Source organism: Oncorhynchus clarkii, chromosome 24 (assembly GCF_045791955.1).
Source record: "Oncorhynchus clarkii lewisi isolate Uvic-CL-2024 chromosome 24, UVic_Ocla_1.0, whole genome shotgun sequence".
In the NCBI taxonomy this organism is placed as follows: Eukaryota; Metazoa; Chordata; class Actinopteri; order Salmoniformes; family Salmonidae; genus Oncorhynchus; species Oncorhynchus clarkii.
The window spans coordinates 43,433,926-43,454,955 of record NC_092170.1 but is presented as its reverse complement, the minus strand read 5'-3'; the positions used below and the strand labels follow the sequence as shown (position 1 = coordinate 43,454,955).

At 45.1% G+C, this 21,030-nt stretch overlaps 2 protein-coding genes across 3 annotated transcripts in view; both read left to right on the top strand.

The window, feature by feature from the left end:
* Positions 1–3,841: 3,841 nt before the first annotated feature.
* Positions 3,842–12,646, top strand: LOC139382996 (outer mitochondrial membrane lipid metabolism regulator OPA3). Its single transcript, XM_071127284.1, has 2 exons — positions 3,842–4,071; positions 11,879–12,646. Exons 1-2 carry the CDS (start codon positions 3,879–3,881, stop codon positions 12,268–12,270), a joined length of 585 nt encoding a protein of 194 aa, XP_070983385.1. The 5' UTR covers positions 3,842–3,878; the 3' UTR covers positions 12,271–12,646.
* Positions 12,647–17,650: 5,004 nt separating this feature from the next.
* LOC139383206 (heterogeneous nuclear ribonucleoprotein U-like protein 1) overlaps positions 17,651–21,030 on the top strand; it is a 39,163-nt gene continuing 35,783 nt past the window's right edge. Inside the window, exons 1-2 of one of the 2 annotated variants that reach the window (XM_071127672.1) lie at positions 17,651–17,734; positions 20,597–20,868. In XM_071127672.1, the coding sequence (XP_070983773.1) occupies positions 20,631–20,868 (238 nt within the window). In that variant the 5' untranslated portion in view covers positions 17,651–17,734; positions 20,597–20,630. Of the gene's footprint in view, positions 17,735–20,011; positions 20,072–20,596; positions 20,869–21,030 lie in introns of those variants that run through there. The other variant, XM_071127673.1, reaches the window with a different exon arrangement.

The following is a 21,030-nucleotide window of genomic DNA, read 5'->3' as shown; positions in this document are numbered from 1 at the left end:
GTATGGTGGATGGAGTGGTCGGTGCACTCAGACTGACCCGTATGGTGGATGGAGTGGTCGGTGCACTCAGACCGACCCGTATGGTGGATGGAGTGGTCGGTGCACTCAGACCGACCCGTATGGTGGATGGAGTGGTCGGTGCACTCAGACTGACCCTCATGGTGGATGGAGTGGTCGGTGCACTCAGACTGACCCGTATGGAGGATGGAGTGGTCGGTGCACTCAGACTGACCCGTATGGAGGATGGAGTGAGGAAGCCCATTCCATCCATTATTTTGTTCTTTGAAGAACAGTCTCTCCTTTCACACGTATGTTTGGGTTATGTGACATACCCTGTACACGCCTTCATGTCCAAACCCTTGCAGTGTGACACATTTAAAATACTTGAACATGAGTCAAGTGTACATAGACAGGAGGAGTATTGGACTAAAGCACCCTAATGTTACTCCTTAGTCCAAGGACCTTACACGTTCTGTTTAAAGGGCAAATTGGCTCCGGAAGCCAAATCATTCAATCATTCAATCTAAACGTGAATCGATTCTCAATTGCAATACGGTTCTAGAAACATAAATCCCTCTACTTCCATTTCCCATCAAAATAATTTCACAAATACAAAATACACACTTACTGCTCACTGTTTTAACAGTTGCAGACGACCATATTTTTCAGTGTTTGTCTTGTCTGTTTTCTGTAAATAAGCGCTGTAACATTGAAAAAAATGGCAGTTTGGGAACCCTAACCCTATAAAAGGTGTGTATCAATTCCACCTTTTTCTCGCTGATATGAAAGATAAGGTTCTTATGATTCCAAATCCAGACCGCAACGCACAACTCTTGGGCTCTTAAAAAAAAACGCCCCCGTACCAGAAGACGCCTTTCGTCCAATGACTCTTATGTGTGACGTGAAAGGAACTGAAAGTCATGACCATTGGCTAGAGAATTATATACCAGTTGAGACGAAATGCTGTGGTGGCGAACATGCGCCTCGATTCCTTCCCTGTTAGGGTGAAGGACACACAGGGGTGGCAAGATTAAGGCCTGTCCAGCGTGTCTCCTTCTCCGCAGGTGCTGGGAAGAGTGGAAGAAGGGAGTAACTTTGAAGAAACCATGATAGTTGGATTAACGACTACAGTAAATGTTCACCACCAACAGGATCCTGACATGTTGACACGCTGTATCATTTTATTTCATTGGTTCTAAACGGCACGGAGCAAACAAAGAGGAAATCAGAGAAAATAGGCATTGTTGTTTAGTGCTCAGGGATTTTACAGCAGAGGCATTACAAGGAATCCTATCAATTAATGTTTCGTCTGTATTTTTTTTCCTTCGGATGTTTGAGTGGATTATGTGGCAAAAGGCAAAAAATATCGGACCCCTCCCTCAGTGGCCGGTCCAGTTCCAGGGCCACATTCATGGGCTCTAAGGCCATCTGTTGACTGGGGGATAAAATAAGAAATTGCCACAACAGCAGGTGACCAGCAGAGGGAGCCAAATGCATGGGAAATACAAGTACTGGAAATTAAACAAGAACAAACCTACAGGGAGACTGAGGAGGAGTGGTATGAACCGACCTACCGAGACGACGCCCCAACGGAAGAATAACTATGAGCATCAGTGCTAAAGGAACTAACATTGGACTAAGTGCTACTTAATACGTAATGCAATGTCACTCTGTGTTAAGATAGATTGCACTCCCGAACATCTTTCTCCAAACTGAGTGTCTAAAAGAGGTATAAAAGGAGGAGAGATCAGTGCCTAGGCATGATCCTCTACCCATATGATTTGGATATCATAGAGAATCATCAGACAAGGTAAATTACTTTTACTATACTCTGTTTGTATTGACTACTTTGATCTCAAGGCGCGAGCAAACTATAGACTGGTATATCTTAAAGAATTGTGTTGTATTACGCACCTCTATAAAAAGAATAAGTGAACAAGATTGTGCACGAGAGAACTTCGCCCCTCCACAATGCGAGGTGTGGAGAACTCTTGATAGCAACAACGTTCCATCTTCGGTGCGTCAGTAACAATCGCAGTTCGGCAAGAATGGAAAAAGCCCAGAAATAGTTAAAGCCTCGTAGTAGCCAAAGGTCGATAAGAAGGAATCAATATCTAAACAGTAGGCAGTAAAAACCATAGGAAATTCGGACAAAATAAGAAGATTATAGTATTATAAACAGCAGAAGGCTGCAGAAATATTACTACTCTTATAGAGACCAGTTTCGGGAAGGACCAAGGGAATAGAGCGTCAAGGTAAATATTACTACTCTTATAGAGACCAGGGGAAGGACCAAGGGAATAGAGCGTCAAGGTAAATATTACTACTCTTATAGAGACCAGGGGAATAGAGCTTCAAGGTAAATATTACTACTCTTATAGAGACCAGGGGAAGGACCAGGGGAATAGAGCTTCAAGGTAAATATTACTACTCTTATAGAGACCAGGGGAATAGAGCGTCAAGGTAAATATTACTACTCTTATAGAGACCAGGGGAAGGACCAGGGGAATAGAGCTTCAAGGTAAATATTACTACTCTTATAGAGACCAGGGGAATAGAGCTTCAAGGTAAATATTACTACTCTTATAGAGACCAGGGGAATAGAGCTTCAAGGTAAATATATGGGTGTTTGCTTTGTTTAAAGAGTCATAAAGAAGTGTGTTAAGCTTTTTACCTTTGCAAATATTACGTGGCATAGCATAGCGCATTGAGGATTGATTGAGCATTATGGATGTATTAGGAAACTGTAGAACCATTGAATTGTAATAACGTGTATGAAGACCAAAAACAGAGTGACTTAATAAAAGCTTGAAACTTTGACAACTAGGCCAGATTAACGAGCTGGAGAGCAAACGCCTCTGACACTCTCACTGAACAGAAAGTGACCCTGCTTATAGGTTAAAGTGATTGCACCAAAGAATATTTGATTGTGTGGACAATAATACATATTTGGACAAGTCAAATACATATAACAATACTAGTTTCCAAGTGACTACTAGCTGACGAGCATAATAACTAACAGAAGATTAGTTATTAGCTATTGATATATAAGAGAAGAAGACAAGGTAAGGGAGTGTAGGAAGAGTCTATAAACATAAAGTAATACAGTACTCATCTATCCAAGGCCCCACACTAGACCGGGAAAATAAGGGAGTGACAACGTGAACGAAGGAACAAACCCAACTCACGCGAAGGGCCATTACGAATACATAGAAGAGTTGGTAGGGCCGCACGGCAAGGCCCCTGTTACACCGAAGTGACAAAAGTCAGCACCGCGACACTTAAAAAGTTTTGGTTTATTTTCATTTTCTGTTTTGGAGTTCCCCTATCCAGTAGGGGGCGGCAATACACCGTTTCCGGTGTATTCAGCCCTTAAAGCACCACCAAAGAAGAGTTTCCTTGGCAGTTGCAGAGAGGTATTTGGGTGTGTGAGACTTGACATCAGAAGAATTACAGGGTGTGTCCCATCCTTTCAGATATTTTTTGTTTTTTAAACTAGGAAAGTCAGTTAAGAAAAAAAATCATATTTACAATGACGGCCTACAACAACCAAACGACGCTGTGCCAATTGTGGGCCACCCAATCATAGCCAGTTAGTGATGGAGCCTGGATTTGAACCAGGGTGTTTGTTGTGAAATCTCAAGCACTGAGATACAGTGCCTTAGACCACTGTGCCACTTGAGAGCCCAGTTAGGACTAGGGTTGGCCTGAGGTAGGACTAAATAGATTAAAATATTGCAGTAGTCTTTTTTTTTTATTTTAGAATTTATTTTGTGAGTATTGTGTTAGGGTATTTGTTTATTTATTTATTTTTTCAAGCAAAGTATAAAGGAGTTGTACTCCAGTCTAGTAGGTGGCGGTAATTCAACATTTATTGGATGCCAACCACCGTTAAACCTCAACGAAGAAGAAGGAGTGTTTCCGTCAAGATGGCTGTCGGTGCCTTCCCCATCGCCAAGCTCCTCTACCTCGGTGTACGGCAGCTCAGCAAGCCCGTAGCCAACAGACTCAAGGCCGGGGCTCTCCGGAGCGAGTTCTTCAAGACATATGTTTGTCTTCCACCGGGACAGAGTAAGTCATTTAGTTTCATTGAAGCTACGGACTGAGTGGTTCTGTTAAACGGGAGGTTGGGGAGAGTCGAAGGACGGGAGGGTCATGTAATAGTTAACCAATAGAATTCACCTGTCACTGCCGCTAGGCCAATAGTTTACATGGGCATGATCGTGAAGAACGCCCATTTGTGACTTTTGGTGATTGAAATAGAAATGGTCCAATGATACAGTAGGTACGTCAGTCAGGAGGATTATCCAGCGAACCATGTAGCCAATTGGAGCGCGGTTAAAATGAATGAGTGCAGGACTCTTTCGTTTTGTCATTGAGGTTGTCTGTAGGAAATGAAATGTTAAGTGTTTTTTGTTTTTATTACGAATGAACTGTACATTTTCGTTTTACATTACATTGACCTCCAGCAGTAGTAGTACACTATTAGCTATGTCACTATAGATTAAAAGATTCAGATCAATTTTTTGTCGGCCCCGCCTCCTCCTTCTGTGGGGGTTATTGGCAGTCGTCATCCAACGTTATAGTGCATTATCGCCACCTACTGTACTGGAGCGCCCCTGCCTCCCGCCTGTGTACTGGAGGAGGCCTAGCATTAACCAATATAAAGAAGGATTCCTTCAGATGCAGGAATGCCCTGAATTGCGGGCTGCAGTTGCACCCTGCTATTCTGGATGAGCCGTGTTTACAACCTCTGTTATTGTCTCTGTGAAGTTTGAGTTTACCAAGTGAACTCCTCTGTCACTGCATCACAGATAGAACAAGGAGCCAGATGTTTCACTGATTTTTGTATAAATCTGAAGCTTCCGGTTGGAATTTCCACTCCCCACCAAATATGGCGAGGAGAAGGAAGCCCAGTGGGAGAGTATGGCGTGAGATGGAACTGGGCTGGCATTCTGCTGATTTTATTCACGTTGAAGAAAAGCCTGCTCTTAAATTTTTATTTTCTGTTACGAACAAAGTGCACTAAGTTTTGTAGACGTGACCTTTTGCCAAAAGTTTAAATGGCGTTGTTTACAAGGTGTGCAAGGGCGACTTGAGTTATTACACACGCGAACGACAGAGAAGTAAATGGATACATGCTAGAAAGCACCAATAGGATCTCATTAGGTTGTTATACACACTATGCTTCATTTACTCACATTGAAAACACAGATGTACTATCTTGGTTTAGCTATAAATATCTTTGGCGGCGTTGTGTTCTTACAACTGTATAGTTGATACATGGGCTGGCCAGACCATAATGCTGGGACACCAGCGACTGTTCACCCGTTGTTGGCAGGGGGTAGTTAGCCTAAGAATGGACTCAAGGAGCTCAATGTTATTCCTTATAGTCCAAGGACCTTAGATGTTCTGTCTTAGACGTGAATTGGCTCTCTGGCAGCCCAGACAGTCAAATGCTCCCATCTGAATCGATTCTCAATTGTGGTACGTTTCTAGAAATAAAGCTCTCCTACTTTCATATCACGTTAGTTGCCGTCAACAGTATTTTTCAGTAGCTGGGTTTCTATCCAAATGGCGACCAATTTATTTGTCTTCTTCTTGTGAATATTCTAAAATCTTCATTAAGAAAATATGCCAATGGTTCCCATCCAGTGGTGTATTTGCACCAAACTGACCTGTTGCGGATAAAAAGCAGAGCGTGATGATGTAGTGCACACAAAATGTAGTTTTTCACTTATGTCCTGAATCCAAATCTCTACAGTTCAGTGTTTCTCCATTTTAAACTCGACTGTTTTGTCGGGAAAAACTGTTGTGTTTAAATAGCAAATGTGCCTCCTCTGGTCTACAGCTCACAGATACAGTACTGGTAGGCTAGTCTACATGACGATGATGATTATTATGGGTAAGAGAGGGCTGGTTCTATACAGGGCTGGTTCTATACAGGGCTGGCAGATACAGTGCTGGTAGGCTAGTCTACATGACGATGATGATTATTATGGGTAAGAGAGGTTTGTTCTATACAGGGCTGGTTCTATACAGGGCTGGCAGATACAGTGCTGGTCGGCTAGTCTACATGATGATGATGATTATTATGGGTAAGAGAGGGCTGGTTCTATACAGGGCTGGCAGATACAGTGCTGGTCGGCTAGTCTACATGATGATGATTATTATGGGTAAGAGAGGGAATATTTGTATTTGTCAAACGGCAGACGAGCATCGATCTTCGTGTCACCAGAATCAGACACTTGATATTTATTGGACTGGAGCATCATCATCACCATACACTGCCATCATCATCACCATACACTGTCATCGTCATCACCACCATGCACTGTCATCGTCATCACCATACACTGCCATCATCATCACCATACACTGTCATCGTCATCACCACCATGCACTGTCATCGTCATCACCATACTGTCATCATCATCACCATACTGTCATCATCATCACCATACACTGTCATCATCATCACCATACACTGTCATCATCATCACCATAAACTGTCATCATCATCACCATACACTGTCATCATCATCACCATACACTGTCATCATCATCACCATACACTGTCATCATCATCACCATGCACTGTCATCGTCATCACCATGCACTGTCATCATCATCACCATACACTGTCATCATCATCACCATACACTGTCATCATCATCACCATACACTGTCATCATCATCACCATACACTGTCATCATCATCACCATACTGTCATCACCATACTGTCATCATCATCACCATACACTGTCATCACCATACACTGTCATCACCATACACGGTCATCATCATCATCACCATACACGGTCATCATCATCATCACCACACACGGTCATCATCATCATCACCACACACGGTCATCATCATCATCACCACACACGGTCATCATCATCATCACCATACACTGTCATCATCACCATACACTGTCATCATCACCATACACTGTCATCATCACCATACACTGTCATCATCATTACCACCATGCACTGTCATCATCATTACCACCATACACTGTCATCATCACCATACACTGTCATCATCACCATACACTGTCATCGTCACCATACACTGTCATCATCATTACCACCATACACTGTCATCACCATACACTGTCATCGTCACCATACACTGTCATCGTGACCATACACTGTCATCATCATACACTATTATCATTACCACCATACACTGTCATCACCATACACTGTCATCACCATACACTGTCATCACCATACACTGTCATCACCATACACTGTCATCATCATTACCACCATACACTGTCATCGTCACCATACACTGTCATCGTCACCATACACTGTCATCGTCACCATACACAAGGCCCGTTGGTGGTGGTGGGTGGACTCCATATTTACTTTGTGGTGGTGGTGGTGGTGGGTGGACTCCATATTTACTTCAGGGTGGTGGTGGGTGGACTCCATATTTACTTCAGGGTGGTGGTGGTGGTGGTTGGACTCCATATTTACTTCAGGGTGGTGGTGGTGGTTGGACTCCATATTTACTTCAGGGTGGTGGTGGTGGTTGGACTCCATATTTACTTCAGGGTGGTGGTGGTGGTGGTTGGACTCCATATTTACTTCAGGGTGGTGGTGGTGGTGGTTGGACTCCATATTTACTTCAGGGTGGTGGTGGTGGTTGGACTCCATATTTATTTCAGGGTGGTGGTGGTGGTTGGACTCCATATTTACTTCAGGGTGGTGGTGGTGGTGGTGGTGGTTGGACTCCATATTTACTTCAGGGTGGTGGTGGTGGGTGGACTCCATATTTACTTCAGGGTGGTGGTGGTGGTGGGTGGACTCCATATTTACTTCAGGGTGGTGGTGGTGGTGGGTGGACTCCATATTTACTTCAGGGTGGTGGTGGTGGTGGTGGGTGGACTCCATATTTACTTCAGAGTGGTGGTGGTGGTGGTGGGTGGACTCCATATTTACTTCAGGGTGGTGGTGGTGGTGGTGGGTGGACTCCATATTTACTTCAGGGTGGTGGTGGTGGTGGTGGGTGGACTCCATATTTACTTCAGGGTGGTGGTGGTGGTGGTGGGTGGACTCCATATTTACTTCAGGGTGGTGGTGGTGGGTGGACTCCATATTTACTTCAGGGTGGTGGTGGTGGTTGGACTCCATATTTACTTCAGGGTGGTGGTGGTGGTTGGACTCCATATTTACTTCAGGGTGGTGGTGGTGGTTGGACTCCATATTTACTTCAGGGTGGTGGTGGTGGTTGGACTCCATATTTACTTCAGGGTGGTGGTGGTGGGTGGACTCCATATTTACTTCAGGGTGGTGGTGGTGGTGGTTGGACTCCATATTTACTTCAGGGTGGTGGTGGTGGTGGTTGGACTCCATATTTACTTCAGGGTGGTGGTGGTGGTGTTTGGACTCCATATTTACTTCAGGGTGGTGGTGGTGGTGTTTGGACTCCATATTTACTTCAGGGTGGTGGTGGTGGGTGGACTCCATATTTACTTCAGGGTGGTGGTGGTGGTTGGACTCCATATTTACTTCAGGGTGGTGGTGGTGGTGGGTGGACTCCATATTTACTTCAGGGTGGTGGTGGTGGTGGTTGGACTCCATATTTACTTCAGGGTGGTGGTGGTGGTGGTTGGACTCCATATTCAGGGTGGTGGTGGGGGTGGTTGGACTCCATATTCAGGGTGGTGGTGGGGGTGGTTGGACTCCATATTCAGGGTGGTGGTGGTGGTGGTGGTTGGACTCCATATTTACTTCAGGGTGGTGGTGGTGGTTGGACTCCATATTTACTTCAGGGTGGTGGTGGTGGTGGTGGTTGGACTCCATATTTACTTCAGGGTGGTGATGGTGGTGGTGGGTGGACTCCATATTTACTTCAGGGTGGTGGTGGTGGTGGGTGGACTCCATATTTACTTCAGGGTGGTGGTGGTGGTTGGACTCCATATTCAGGGTGGTGGTGGGGGTGGTTGGACTCCATATTCAGGGTGGTGGTGGTGGTTGGACTCCATATTTACTTCAGGGTGGTGGTGGTGGTGGTGGTTGGACTCCATATTTACTTCAGGGTGGTGGTGGGGGTGGTTGGACTCCATATTCAGGGTGGTGGTGGGGGTGGTTGGACTCCATATTCAGGGTGGTGGTGGTGGTTGGACTCCATATTTACTTCAGGGTGGTGGTGGTGGTTGGACTCCATATTTACTTCAGGGTGGTGGTGGTGGTTGGACTCCATATTCAGGGTGGTGGTGGGGGTGGTTGGACTCCATATTTACTTCAGGGTGGTGGGGGTGGTTGGACTCCATATTTACTTCAGGGTGGTGGTGGTGGGTGGACTCCATATTTACTTCAGGGTGGTGGTGGTGGTGGTGGTGGTGGTTGGACTCCATATTTACTTCAGGGTGGTGGGGGTGGTTGGACTCCATATTTACTTCAGGGTGGTGGTGGTGGTTGGACTCCATATTTACTTCAGGGTGGTGGTGGTGGTTGGACTCCATATTTACTTCAGGGTGGTGGTGGTGGTTGGACTCCATATTTACTTCAGGGTGGTGGTGGTGGTGGTGGTTGGACTCCATATTTACTTCAGGGTGGTGGTGGTGGTGGTTGGACTCCATATTTACTTCAGGGTGGTGGTGGTGGTTGGACTCCATATTTACTTCAGGGTGGTGGTGGTGGTTGGACTCCATATTTACTTCAGGGTGGTGGTGGTGGTGGTGGTTGGACTCCATATTTACTTCAGGGTGGTGGTGGTGGGTGGACTCCATATTTACTTCAGGGTGGTGGTGGTGGTGGGTGGACTCCATATTTACTTCAGGGTGGTGGTGGTGGTGGGTGGACTCCATATTTACTTCAGGGTGGTGGTGGTGGGTGGACTCCATATTTACTTCAGGGTGGTGGTGGTGGTGGTGGGTGGACTCCATATTTACTTCAGGGTGGTGGTGGTGGTGGTGGGTGGACTCCATATTTACTTCAGGGTGGTGGTGGTGGGTGCACTCCATATTTACTTCAGGGTGGTGGTGGTGGGTGGACTCCATATTTACTTCAGGGTGGTGGTGGTGGTGGTTGGACTCCATATTTACTTCAGGGTGGTGGTGGTGGTGGTTGGACTCCATATTTACTTCAGGGTGGTGGTGGTGGTGTTTGGACTCCATATTTACTTCAGGGTGGTGGTGGTGGGTGGACTCCATATTTACTTCAGGGTGGTGGTGGTGGTTGGACTCCATATTTACTTCAGGGTGGTGGTGGTGGTGGGTGGACTCCATATTTACTTCAGGGTGGTGGTGGTGGTGGTTGGACTCCATATTTACTTCAGGGTGGTGGTGGTGGTGGTTGGACTCCATATTCAGGGTGGTGGTGGGGGTGGTTGGACTCCATATTCAGGGTGGTGGTGGGGGTGGTTGGACTCCATATTCAGGGTGGTGGTGGTGGTGGTGGTTGGACTCCATATTTACTTCAGGGTGGTGGTGGTGGTTGGACTCCATATTTACTTCAGGGTGGTGGTGGTGGTGGTGGTTGGACTCCATATTTACTTCAGGGTGGTGATGGTGGTGGTGGGTGGACTCCATATTTACTTCAGGGTGGTGGTGGTGGTGGGTGGACTCCATATTTACTTCAGGGTGGTGGTGGTGGTGGGTGGACTCCATATTTACTTCAGGGTGGTGGTGGTGGTGGGTGGACTCCATATTTACTTCAGGGTGGTGGTGGTGGTTGGACTCCATATTTACTTCAGGGTGGTGATGGTGGTGGTGGGTGGACTCCATATTTACTTCAGGGTGGTGGTGGTGGTGGGTGGACTCCATATTTACTTCAGGGTGGTGGTGGTGGTTGGACTCCATATTCAGGGTGGTGGTGGGGGTGGTTGGACTCCATATTCAGGGTGGTGGTGGTGGTTGGACTCCATATTTACTTCAGGGTGGTGGTGGGGGTGGTTGGACTCCATATTCAGGGTGGTGGTGGGGGTGGTTGGACTCCATATTCAGGGTGGTGGTGGTTGGACTCCATATTTACTTCAGGGTGGTGGTGGTGGTTGGACTCCATATTTACTTCAGGGTGGTGGTGGTGGTTGGACTCCATATTCAGGGTGGTGGTGGGGGTGGTTGGACTCCATATTTACTTCAGGGTGGTGGGGGTGGTTGGACTCCATATTTACTTCAGGGTGGTGGTGGTGGGTGGACTCCATATTTACTTCAGGGTGGTGGTGGTGGTGGTGGTGGTGGTGGTGGTGGTTGGACTCCATATTTACTTCAGGGTGGTGGGGGTGGTTGGACTCCATATTTACTTCAGGGTGGTGGTGGTGGGTGGACTCCATATTTACTTCAGGGTGGTGGTGGTGGTGGTTGGACTCCATATTCAGGGTGGTGGTGGGGGTGGTTGGACTCCATATTTACTTCAGGGTGGTGGGGGTGGTTGGACTCCATATTTACTTCAGGGTGGTGGTGGTGGGTGGACTCCATATTTACTTCAGGGTGGTGGTGGTGGTTGGACTCCATATTTACTTCAGGGTGGTGGTGGTGGTTGGACTCCATATTCAGGGTGGTGGTGGGGGTGGTTGGACTCCATATTCAGGGTGGTGGTGGTGGTTGGACTCCATATTTACTTTTACTGACACAAAAAAGGCCCGTTGGTGCGTCCACATGTAGACGCCAGCGTGTCACACAGTGCTGCCAAAACAAAGATCTACACCTACGCAGGAGGCATTTCTCACGCAATACAAAACATGGGATTTACTATCTTTAAAAAAAAAAAAGGAATTTTCTCTTATTTATTTATTTTCTTCCCCTGGGTAAATATCAGCCTGTGTGTCGCTGGGCTTGAACCTGGCTTATGGTCTTACCACCTGTTGTATAAAATAGTAATGGCACCGGTTCTCTCTTCCCTCCCGCTCTAGTTTACCACTGGGTGGAGATGAGGACCAAGATGAGGATCATGGGTTTTCGGGGTTCCACCATCAAGCCCCTGAACGAAGAGGCGGCAGCAGAGCTGGGTGCAGAGCTGCTGGGGGAGGCCATCATCTTCATCGTCGGAGGGGGGTGTATGATCCTAGAGTACAGTAGACAAGCGGCCAACTCTAAGAGGAAGGAAGAAGAGCTGAGTCACACCATTGGCAGTCTGCAGACACAGATAGGAGAGCTGACCTTGAACACAGAGACACTGGATGCCAGGCTAAGGGAGGTCAACAGGCTGCTGCTCTCCTTACCACCTCCTGTTACCACGCAAGTTCCTGTTTCGGATCCTGCTACCACTCTGGCTTCCTCTTCTGTGGATCCCAGTCAAAAGTGACGCCTGTGTAATTTCTGAATTAGCCTGGTGGTCGTCAGATCGGTTTGCCTTTAGCCAAGTTCTCGCTCATGTCATACCTAACCTTTTCATATCTGTCTCTCTCTCTCTCAATGTAGTGTTGTCAGACGAGAATAAAGGACTCTATACACACACACACACACACTCTGCAAACGGAGCGACGGAGATACGTTTGTGTCGATCCCTGCTTACTTTTGTGCGGCTGAATTTATGGAGTGGACCGTGTGTGTGTGTGTGTGTGTGTGTGTGGAGTCCTTTCCGTCTAGGTTATGATGCCACACGAGTCAGCTGTTGGCTAAAACAGACAGATCTCTGTCCGCCAGGTTATGTCTGTTAATAAAAGGACTGTGACACTTAACCGTATGCTTCCCAGATGAAACAGTCTGTGCATATATTATGTTTGCTTTGGTCTTTGGCAGGTGCTGGTTTTTTTTCGGCTGTTCATTTATTTTTTCTTCTTGAGGCAAAAGTCTATGTTCAGTACTCCCTAGTAGGAACTATTGACCATATTCTTCAATGAAGTGTTTGTCATTCAAGTAGCCTCTGCTGAGATGTTTTCAGGAGAAATGGAAAGAGGGCGGGCATTAACAAAGCAATACCATCTTAACTCCGCCTCCGCATTTACCGGATTGGTTGAACAGTGCAGAAGAGAACCTCCCACCGACAGTTTTCTATTCTCCTGGTCAAGACTAGCTTTCATGCACATGTTTTCAATTGAGAAATACAGAACCAAACATCTGTTAGATGGGGAAATTGAGCAACTTAAGACTTCCTCTGGGGGAAAAAATGTCAACATTTTATTACAGATTTCTTGATTTCTGTCTGGTTAATTTGATCTGTTTTGAGGGAAGTGTTACTGGGTATGTTGCTACGGTGGCTCAAAAGGGACAAACCACAGTGTAGATCCACTTTTTTTTTTCTCCCCCCTAATTTTTCAAGTGATGTTCATTAAGGCGAGCAGATGTTTGCTGAGTTCTGCTAGATGCAAACCGACCCTCTATGCAGATGCCTTTATCAGTTAAGTGGAGAGAAGTGCAACCACAACACAGTACTGTCTGCTGCTATATATATATATATATATATATATATATATATATATATATATATATAAAGGATTTCCTGTAGAGCTGGGTGTGAGTGGACCTGATTCTAATTACTGGGGGGTTTTGCTGTGTGTCAGGGGCTGCTGCTGGAGCAATGACTTGCTGTCATATAGTGTATTCATTTTTTTTTGGGGGGGGGGGGGGGGGGGGTTTAATGCTTTATTTAACACTGAACACATTTTTTGGGGGGGGGGGTTTAATGCTTTATTTAACACTGAAAATGTTTTATTTTTTATTTTAACACAACATTTAAAGTGTTGACCCCATGTTTCATGAGCTGAAATAAAAAAAAATCCCCCAACTTTTTACACACACACACACACAGCTTATTTCTCTAAAATGTTGTGTGTGAATTCGTTTACATTCCTGTTAGTGAGCGTTTTCTCGTTTGCCAAGATTAATCCATCCACCTGAAAGGTGTGGCATATCAAGAAGCTGATTAAACCGCATGATCGTTACACCGGTGCACCTTGTGCTGGGGGACGTTAAAAGGCCACTTTAAAAATGTGCTGTTTTGTCACAAAACACAATGACACAGATTTTTATTTATTAATTTTACCAGGCAAGTCAGTTAAGAACATATTGTTATTTTCAATGACAGCCTTGGAACAGTGGGTTAATTGCCTGTTCAAGGGGCAGAATGACAGATTTGTACCTTGTCAGCTCGGGGATTCGAACTTGCAACCTTTCGGTTACTAGTCCAACACTCTAACCACTAGGCCACCCTGATGTTTTGAGGGAGTGTGAAATCGGCATGCTGACTGCAGGAATGTCCACCGGAGCGGTTGCCAGACAATTGAATGTTCATTTATCTAGCCCAGGTCATATGATTTATCTACCATAAACTGTCTCCAATATATTTTTGAGGTTATTTGTCAGTACGTCCAACCGGCCCCACAACCACAGACCACGTATAACCACACCAGCCCAGGACCTCCACATCAGGCTTCTTCACCTGCGGGATCGTCTGAGGTGGGGTGCTGAGGAGTATTTCTTTTTTTTTTGCCCTTTTGTGGGGCAAAACTCATTCTGATTAGCTGGGCCCGCCTCCGGGCCCGCCTCCCCAGTGGGCCCGCCTCCCCAGTCATGTTAAATCCATAGATTAGGGCCTAATGAGTTTATTTCAATTGACTGATTTCTTTATATGAACTGTAACTCAGTAAAATCTTTGAAATTGTTGCATGTTGCGTTTTAATATTTTTGTTCAGTTTTATTATTTATATATATATAAATAAACACTACGACAGCCCAACTCCAGTCCCCATGTCCTGGACAAGGGAACTGTTTCAACACACCACATTTCAGTGTCTGGTTGAAACGAAGCACCTATATTAAACAGTGATTGGTTTGGCTTGGTGATAGAGTGACTGCATGGGGATCTATTATGCTTAGACGAGGAGGAGACCATGTGACATAACCAGGAAACACTGTCATATAGGGCCAGTGTTTCCTGGTCCCTCCTCCAGTCCCCCCAAAAGCCCAACTCCAGTCCTCCAGTACCCCCAAAAGCCCAACTCCAGTCCTCCAGTCCCCCCAAAAGCCCAACTCCAGTCCCCCCAAAAGCCCAACTCCAGTCCTCCAGTCCCCCCAAAAGCCCAACTCCAGTCCTCCAGTCTGCCCAAAAGCCCAACTCCAGTCCTCCAGTACCCCCAACAGCCCAACTCCAGTCCTCCAGTACCCCCAAAAGCCCAACTCCAGTCCTCCAGTACCCCCAACAGCCCAACTCCAGTCCTCCAGTACCCCCAACAGCCCAACTCCAGTCCTCCAGTACCCCCAACAGCCCAACTCCAGTCCTCCAGTACCCCCAACAGCCCAACTCCAGTCCTCCAGTACCCCCAACAGCCCAACTCCAGTCCCCCCAAAAGCCCAACTCCAGTACCCCTAACAGCCCAACTCCAGTCCCCCCAATAGCCCAACTCCAGTCCCCCCAACAGCCCAACTCCAGTCCTCCAGTACCCCCAACAGCCCAACTCCAGTCCCCCAGTACCCCCAACAGCCCAACTCCAGTCCTCCAGTACCCCCAACAGCCCAACTCCAGTCCTCCAGTACCCCCAACAGCCCAACTCCAGTCCTCCAGTACCCCCAACAGCCCAACTCCAGTCCTCCAGTACCCCCAACAGCCCAACTCCAGTCCTCCAGTACCCTCAACAGCCCAACTCCAGTCTTCCAGTACCCCCAACAGCCCAACTCCTGTCCTCCGGTACCCCCAACAGCCCAACTCCAGTCCTCCAGTACCCCCAACAGCCCAACTCCAGTCCTCCAGTACCCCCAACAGCCCAACTCCAGTCCTCCAGTCCCCCCAAAAGCCCAACTCCAGTCCTCCAGTACCCCCAACAGCCCAACTCCAGTCCTCCAGTACCCCCAACAGCCCAACTCCAGTCCTCCAGTACCCCCAACAGCCCAACTCCAGTCCTCCAGTACCCCCAACAGCCCAACTCCAGTCTTCCAGTACCCCCAACAGCCCAACTCCTGTCCTCCGGTACCCCCACTCATTTTTTGTTGTTGGCCCAGATGACAAATTCCTCTGATTCAACTAATTGTGGATGAAGTGGAATCGGGTGTGCTTGTTTGGGGCTACAACAACAATGTGTTCTGTGGTAGGACTGGAGGAAACGCTGCTATATGGGGTGGAAAAACTACTCAAATATCATTCTGTAGTAAAAGTGAAAATATTTTAATAGAAAATTACTACTTGAGTAAAAGTATTTGGTTTTAAATATACTTAAGTATCAAAAGTATGAATCATTAAAAATTCCTTATATTAAGAAAACCAGATGGCACAATTTTCTTGTTTTTTGTTTTCGCATAGCAAGGGTCACATTCCAACACTCAGACATGATTTAAAAACAACGCAGTTGTCTTTAGTGAGTCCTCCAGATCAGAGCCAGTAGGGATGACCAGGGATGTTCTCTGTTTAGTGAGTCCTCCAGATCAGAGGCAGTAGGGATGACCAGGGATGTTCTCTGTTTAGTGAGTCCTCCAGATCAGAGGCAGCAGGGATGACCAGGGATGTTCTCTGTTTAGTGAGTCTGTCAGATCAGAGGCAGTAGGGATGACCAGGGATGTTCTCTGTTTAGTGTGTCCACCAGATCAGAGGCAGTAAGGATAACCAGGAATGTTCTCTGTTTAGTGAGTCTGTCAGATCAGAGGCAGTAGGGATGACCAGGGATGTTCTCTGTTTAGTGAGTCTGTCAGATCAGAGGCAGTAGGGATGACCAGGGATGTTCTCTATTTAGTGAGTCCTCCAGATCAGAGGCAGTAGGGATGACCAGGGATGTTCTCTATTTAGTGAGTCCTCCAGATCAGAGGCAGTAGGGATGACCAGGGATGTTCGCTTGATAAGTATGTGAATTGGACCATTTTCTGTCCTGCTAAACATTCAAAATGTACTTTTGGGTGTCAGGGAAAATGTAGTGGAGTAAAAATTACATAATTTTCATTAGGAATGTAGTGGAGTAAAAAGTCAAATATATAAATGATAAAAGTACAGATACCCCCCCCAAAAAAAATGCCTTAAGTACTTTACACCACTGATGGGTGCTTGGACCCAGGTAGGGAGGGTGTTTTATAACTCCTTGCACGACAGTATGACACAGGGAAACTAACTGGCAATAATATTTGCTGAAAATAATATTTGCTGACTTGAAAAATTTGAAATTTGTACATTTAACTACATCAATTGTTGCCCCCCTTATTTTACTATGGTTCTGACTTAGCTAAAATGCTCTCCTAGCCTGCTATGAAAAGTCACTTCCTGGTTGTGGCTGTACTCCATCTTGTCCCAAGGTTTTCCCAAACTCTTTTTTTTTTTTTTGCCATAGATCTACACAGCTGATTCAAATAATCAACGAATCATCAAGCTTTGATCATTTGAATCAACTGTGTCGTGTTAGGGGGCAAAAACTCAAATGTGCACCCCTTGGGGTCCCGAGGACCTTGGGAAACGCTGATCTAGTCACAACTCTGTATCATTGTCTTGACTCACTGTGTGAATTCCTTCCCTAGTTGGTGATGTACTGTGACATGTGTAAAAAAAATATATATAAAAAAATTGCTGTATATGAATGAGTATAAAATAAAGTGAAATGTTCTAATCATTTGTTCTTTGCAGTTTGTTGTTATAAAACCGTACAATATTGCTTAGATTGACAAATGTATTCAAGGCCTAAAATGGTGGGTATGTTCAACGATTGGCCAGAAGGTGGCGGTAGTGCGCGTGTTGTTGATGACATCCGCTATCTGCAGTGTTGTCATGTTCGCGGTTTCCGGCTAAATTTGGCTACTTTGAAAACGATCTCTCGGGTGGAAATGTACTGGTTGCGGGGTTTTTCTAACAGTTGTGGGTAGGCTATTTAGATTGTCATTATGGAGACATCTATTTCAAACACGTTTTCCGTAAAACATATGAATTACGCTAGAACTGACGCACATCAATAAATAATGGGGACAAAGCACTGGAAAACGACTTTGGGCGCACTAGAGCCCCATTACATAAATTCGTTAGGAGGTGGTTTAAACTACATTCTAATGTTGACTTTGCTTAAAGAAAACGGTATCAAGCGACATGTTTTATGCATTGCTCAGCTCTTAGGTCTGGGGGGGGGGGCTGGGGCTGGGGCTGCCCGAGTGGACATTTAACATAGAAGTTCTGGAACTTCCTCACGTGGTTCGTTTTATGGGGGAAAGTCCTCCATTAAACGGATATTAAATGTGGACAATGATCCATTTGCCTCCGTTGGCCATCAAGTAGCCTATTAATATATATACCATGGTAGGCTGCCATGTGATACAATAAATATGTTGAAATGACGGAGTCATTGCAAATCAATTTGCCACCTTGTGCAGTCTACCTGGAGCTGTCGAACTTATTTAATAAATATGCTATAATTTAGCCTTATGTTAGTATGCAATTATTAATGGACATGTTTCATTAATTAATTTTAAGTTATTTAAGCTCTATCGCAATTGCTGATCATTTAGAACGCATTAGATTGACGGTGACAGTCAGATTAGGCTACAGGTGAAACAAATTCAAAACACTAAACACTGCCTGTTGTTGACAAGCATATTCAGTATATATACACATTATTAATATTTAATTCAATGATGACCCCATCCTCAGTAGCCTATTCAAGCAGCCCATTGGGGAAACACTTACTTCTTACCTCAAAATCGCCTCGCTATTCATGTTGAATACATTTGTCTGTTTGAACTAAGCGAGCTGCTAAATCTTTCCTACATCTTGTCTAGTCTACCTGTAGTCTATCTGAAATTATATGTAAGCCAATCAGGGACTATAGGCTACCTTCCTTTATCCAAGCAAAATTGAAATAGAATCATAAACCCAGATTTTAGTTTGTAGCCTATTGAAATGACAAGTCAATCACGCAAATGGACCATTTATAACGGTCTGCAGTCTTAACATCTGGCATAAAATAACAGCACAATTGCCGGAATTTAGCCTAACATGAGTTTAGTCATGTTCGTCCAGGTGGTTCTTGCTCAGAGATTTTGTGATCCTCTGTCCAACTTTCATCACTCAAACTCCCCTGTCGGATTTGAACAGATTGTTGATAAACCTGAATAGAGCCCTAAATGCAGATTGGGTGAAATCCGTGGTATATCAGACCATATTTGTTTTTTTTTGTTTCACCTTTATTTAACTCGGCAAGTCAGTTAAGAACAAATTCTTATTTACAATGACGGCCTACCAAAAGGCATCCTGCGGGGACCGGGGGGCTGGGATTAAACAATAAAATAAATAAATACAATATATAAATATAAATAAATATAAATATAAATAAAGGACAAAACACACATCACAACACTACATAAAGAGAGGACTAAGACAACAACATAGCAAGGCAGCAACACATTACAACACAGCATGGTAGCAACACAACATAACAGCAACATGGTAGCAACAACATGGTACCAGCACAAAACATGGTACAAACATTATTGGGCCCAGACAACGGCACAAAAGGTAGAGACAACAATACATCACACAAAGCATATACCATGGGTATGACAACAAAATAATACGTTTTACTGTTCTAATTAGGTTGGTAACCATTTTATAATAGCAACAAGGCACCCTGGGGATGTGTGGTACATGGCCAATATACCATTGTTAACGAATGTAACCAGGCACACCATGTTGCCTCATGCTTAAGAACAGCCCTTAGCCGTGGTATATTGGCCATATATAATTTTGTTTCTAATGTCGTGGTATATTGGCCATATACCACACCCCCTTGTGCCTTATTGCTTAATCATAGCAGTTTGACGAGTTAAATCGACATCCATTGATGGAAAACGATCTGTCAAGTTTAATAAGGACAAATTATATTTTCTTATCCGGCATATTCAAATGCCTTTATTATGTCATGTCATATCTCAACAATAATTATTATCTTGAGGAAACACTCATTTTGTTTCTAATGTCGATGCAACGATAACATTATGGAAAAGTGATTTTATTGTATAAATATGGCAACTCTTCGCTTGCTAAAAAACAACAACATTTGTGCCAGTTTCCAGGCCTTTGGTGCGGGTTTTGTGTTGCCATTGTGTTAGAAATTTGTGTTAGACCTGGCAACCTGCTTATCATAAATCCCATTCGAACAAGCGTCCGTCTGTATTTATAGGCCATTTTGAATCAGGGGCATCGAGCAAAGGTACAAAACGTATGTTTTTTTTTTATATATATATAAATATATTTGCTATTTCGCTCTATTTCATATTTGTATGTGAATATTTGTGTTTGCACGACGATCTATTTGTAACTTTAGCGGAACACTCCTCCTGCGCAGTGAAGCGTTTTCTCCACCTTGCACAAACCAACTGTTATGTAGCTAGCGTTAGCATTAAGGCTAGCGGTCCTGTAGCTACATTTAGCAACTTTAATGTTATTCAGATAAGATAAAATGACTGCTATCGATGGATTATGTTATCGAGGCAGACTTTCAGTTTATATTTGCGCATGGGGTTGCATCATTGGCCATCATAATCATTTAATAAGCAGTGTTTTACAGTGCATCATCCACCTAGCCAGTTGGCTAACAACAGTGCATGGTGCTATTATTGAAGTTGGCGCCAGTTTCATAGTGGACATAGCTAAACAGTGCTATACAGAATTCAACTCCAGGGTGCATTCTGTGCAATGCCTTTTATTCATTGAGTTTTGTTTGTTATCTATGCAGAAATCTTTAGTAGTTGCATAGATCTCCATGCACCATGAGGAGTGCTGAGGTGAAGAAACTGAAAGTGAACGAGCTGAAAGAGGAGCTGCGTCGGCGATCCCTGGACACCAAGGGGCTGAAGGCGGACCTGGTGGAGCGGCTCAATGCGGCTCTGGAGGCGGAAGCTGCGGAGCCCGATGGAGCTGCAAGGGGGACACCGGAGCACGAGCCGGAGGAGGAGCAGCGGGGAGATGGAGAGGAGGGATTTGGGGATGAAGGATTCCCGAACAAAGGTAGAACTAGACAGACTTCCTATCTGTGCACATGGAATGTCAACCAGGGGACATTTCCTTTGAAATATAATCATGTTTCTGGGGGGGGTTAAAGTTCTTCGCCACATCGACCGATTTCCGTCATATGGATTCTGGAGAGGTCGTTTCTGAGATCAGTTTAGA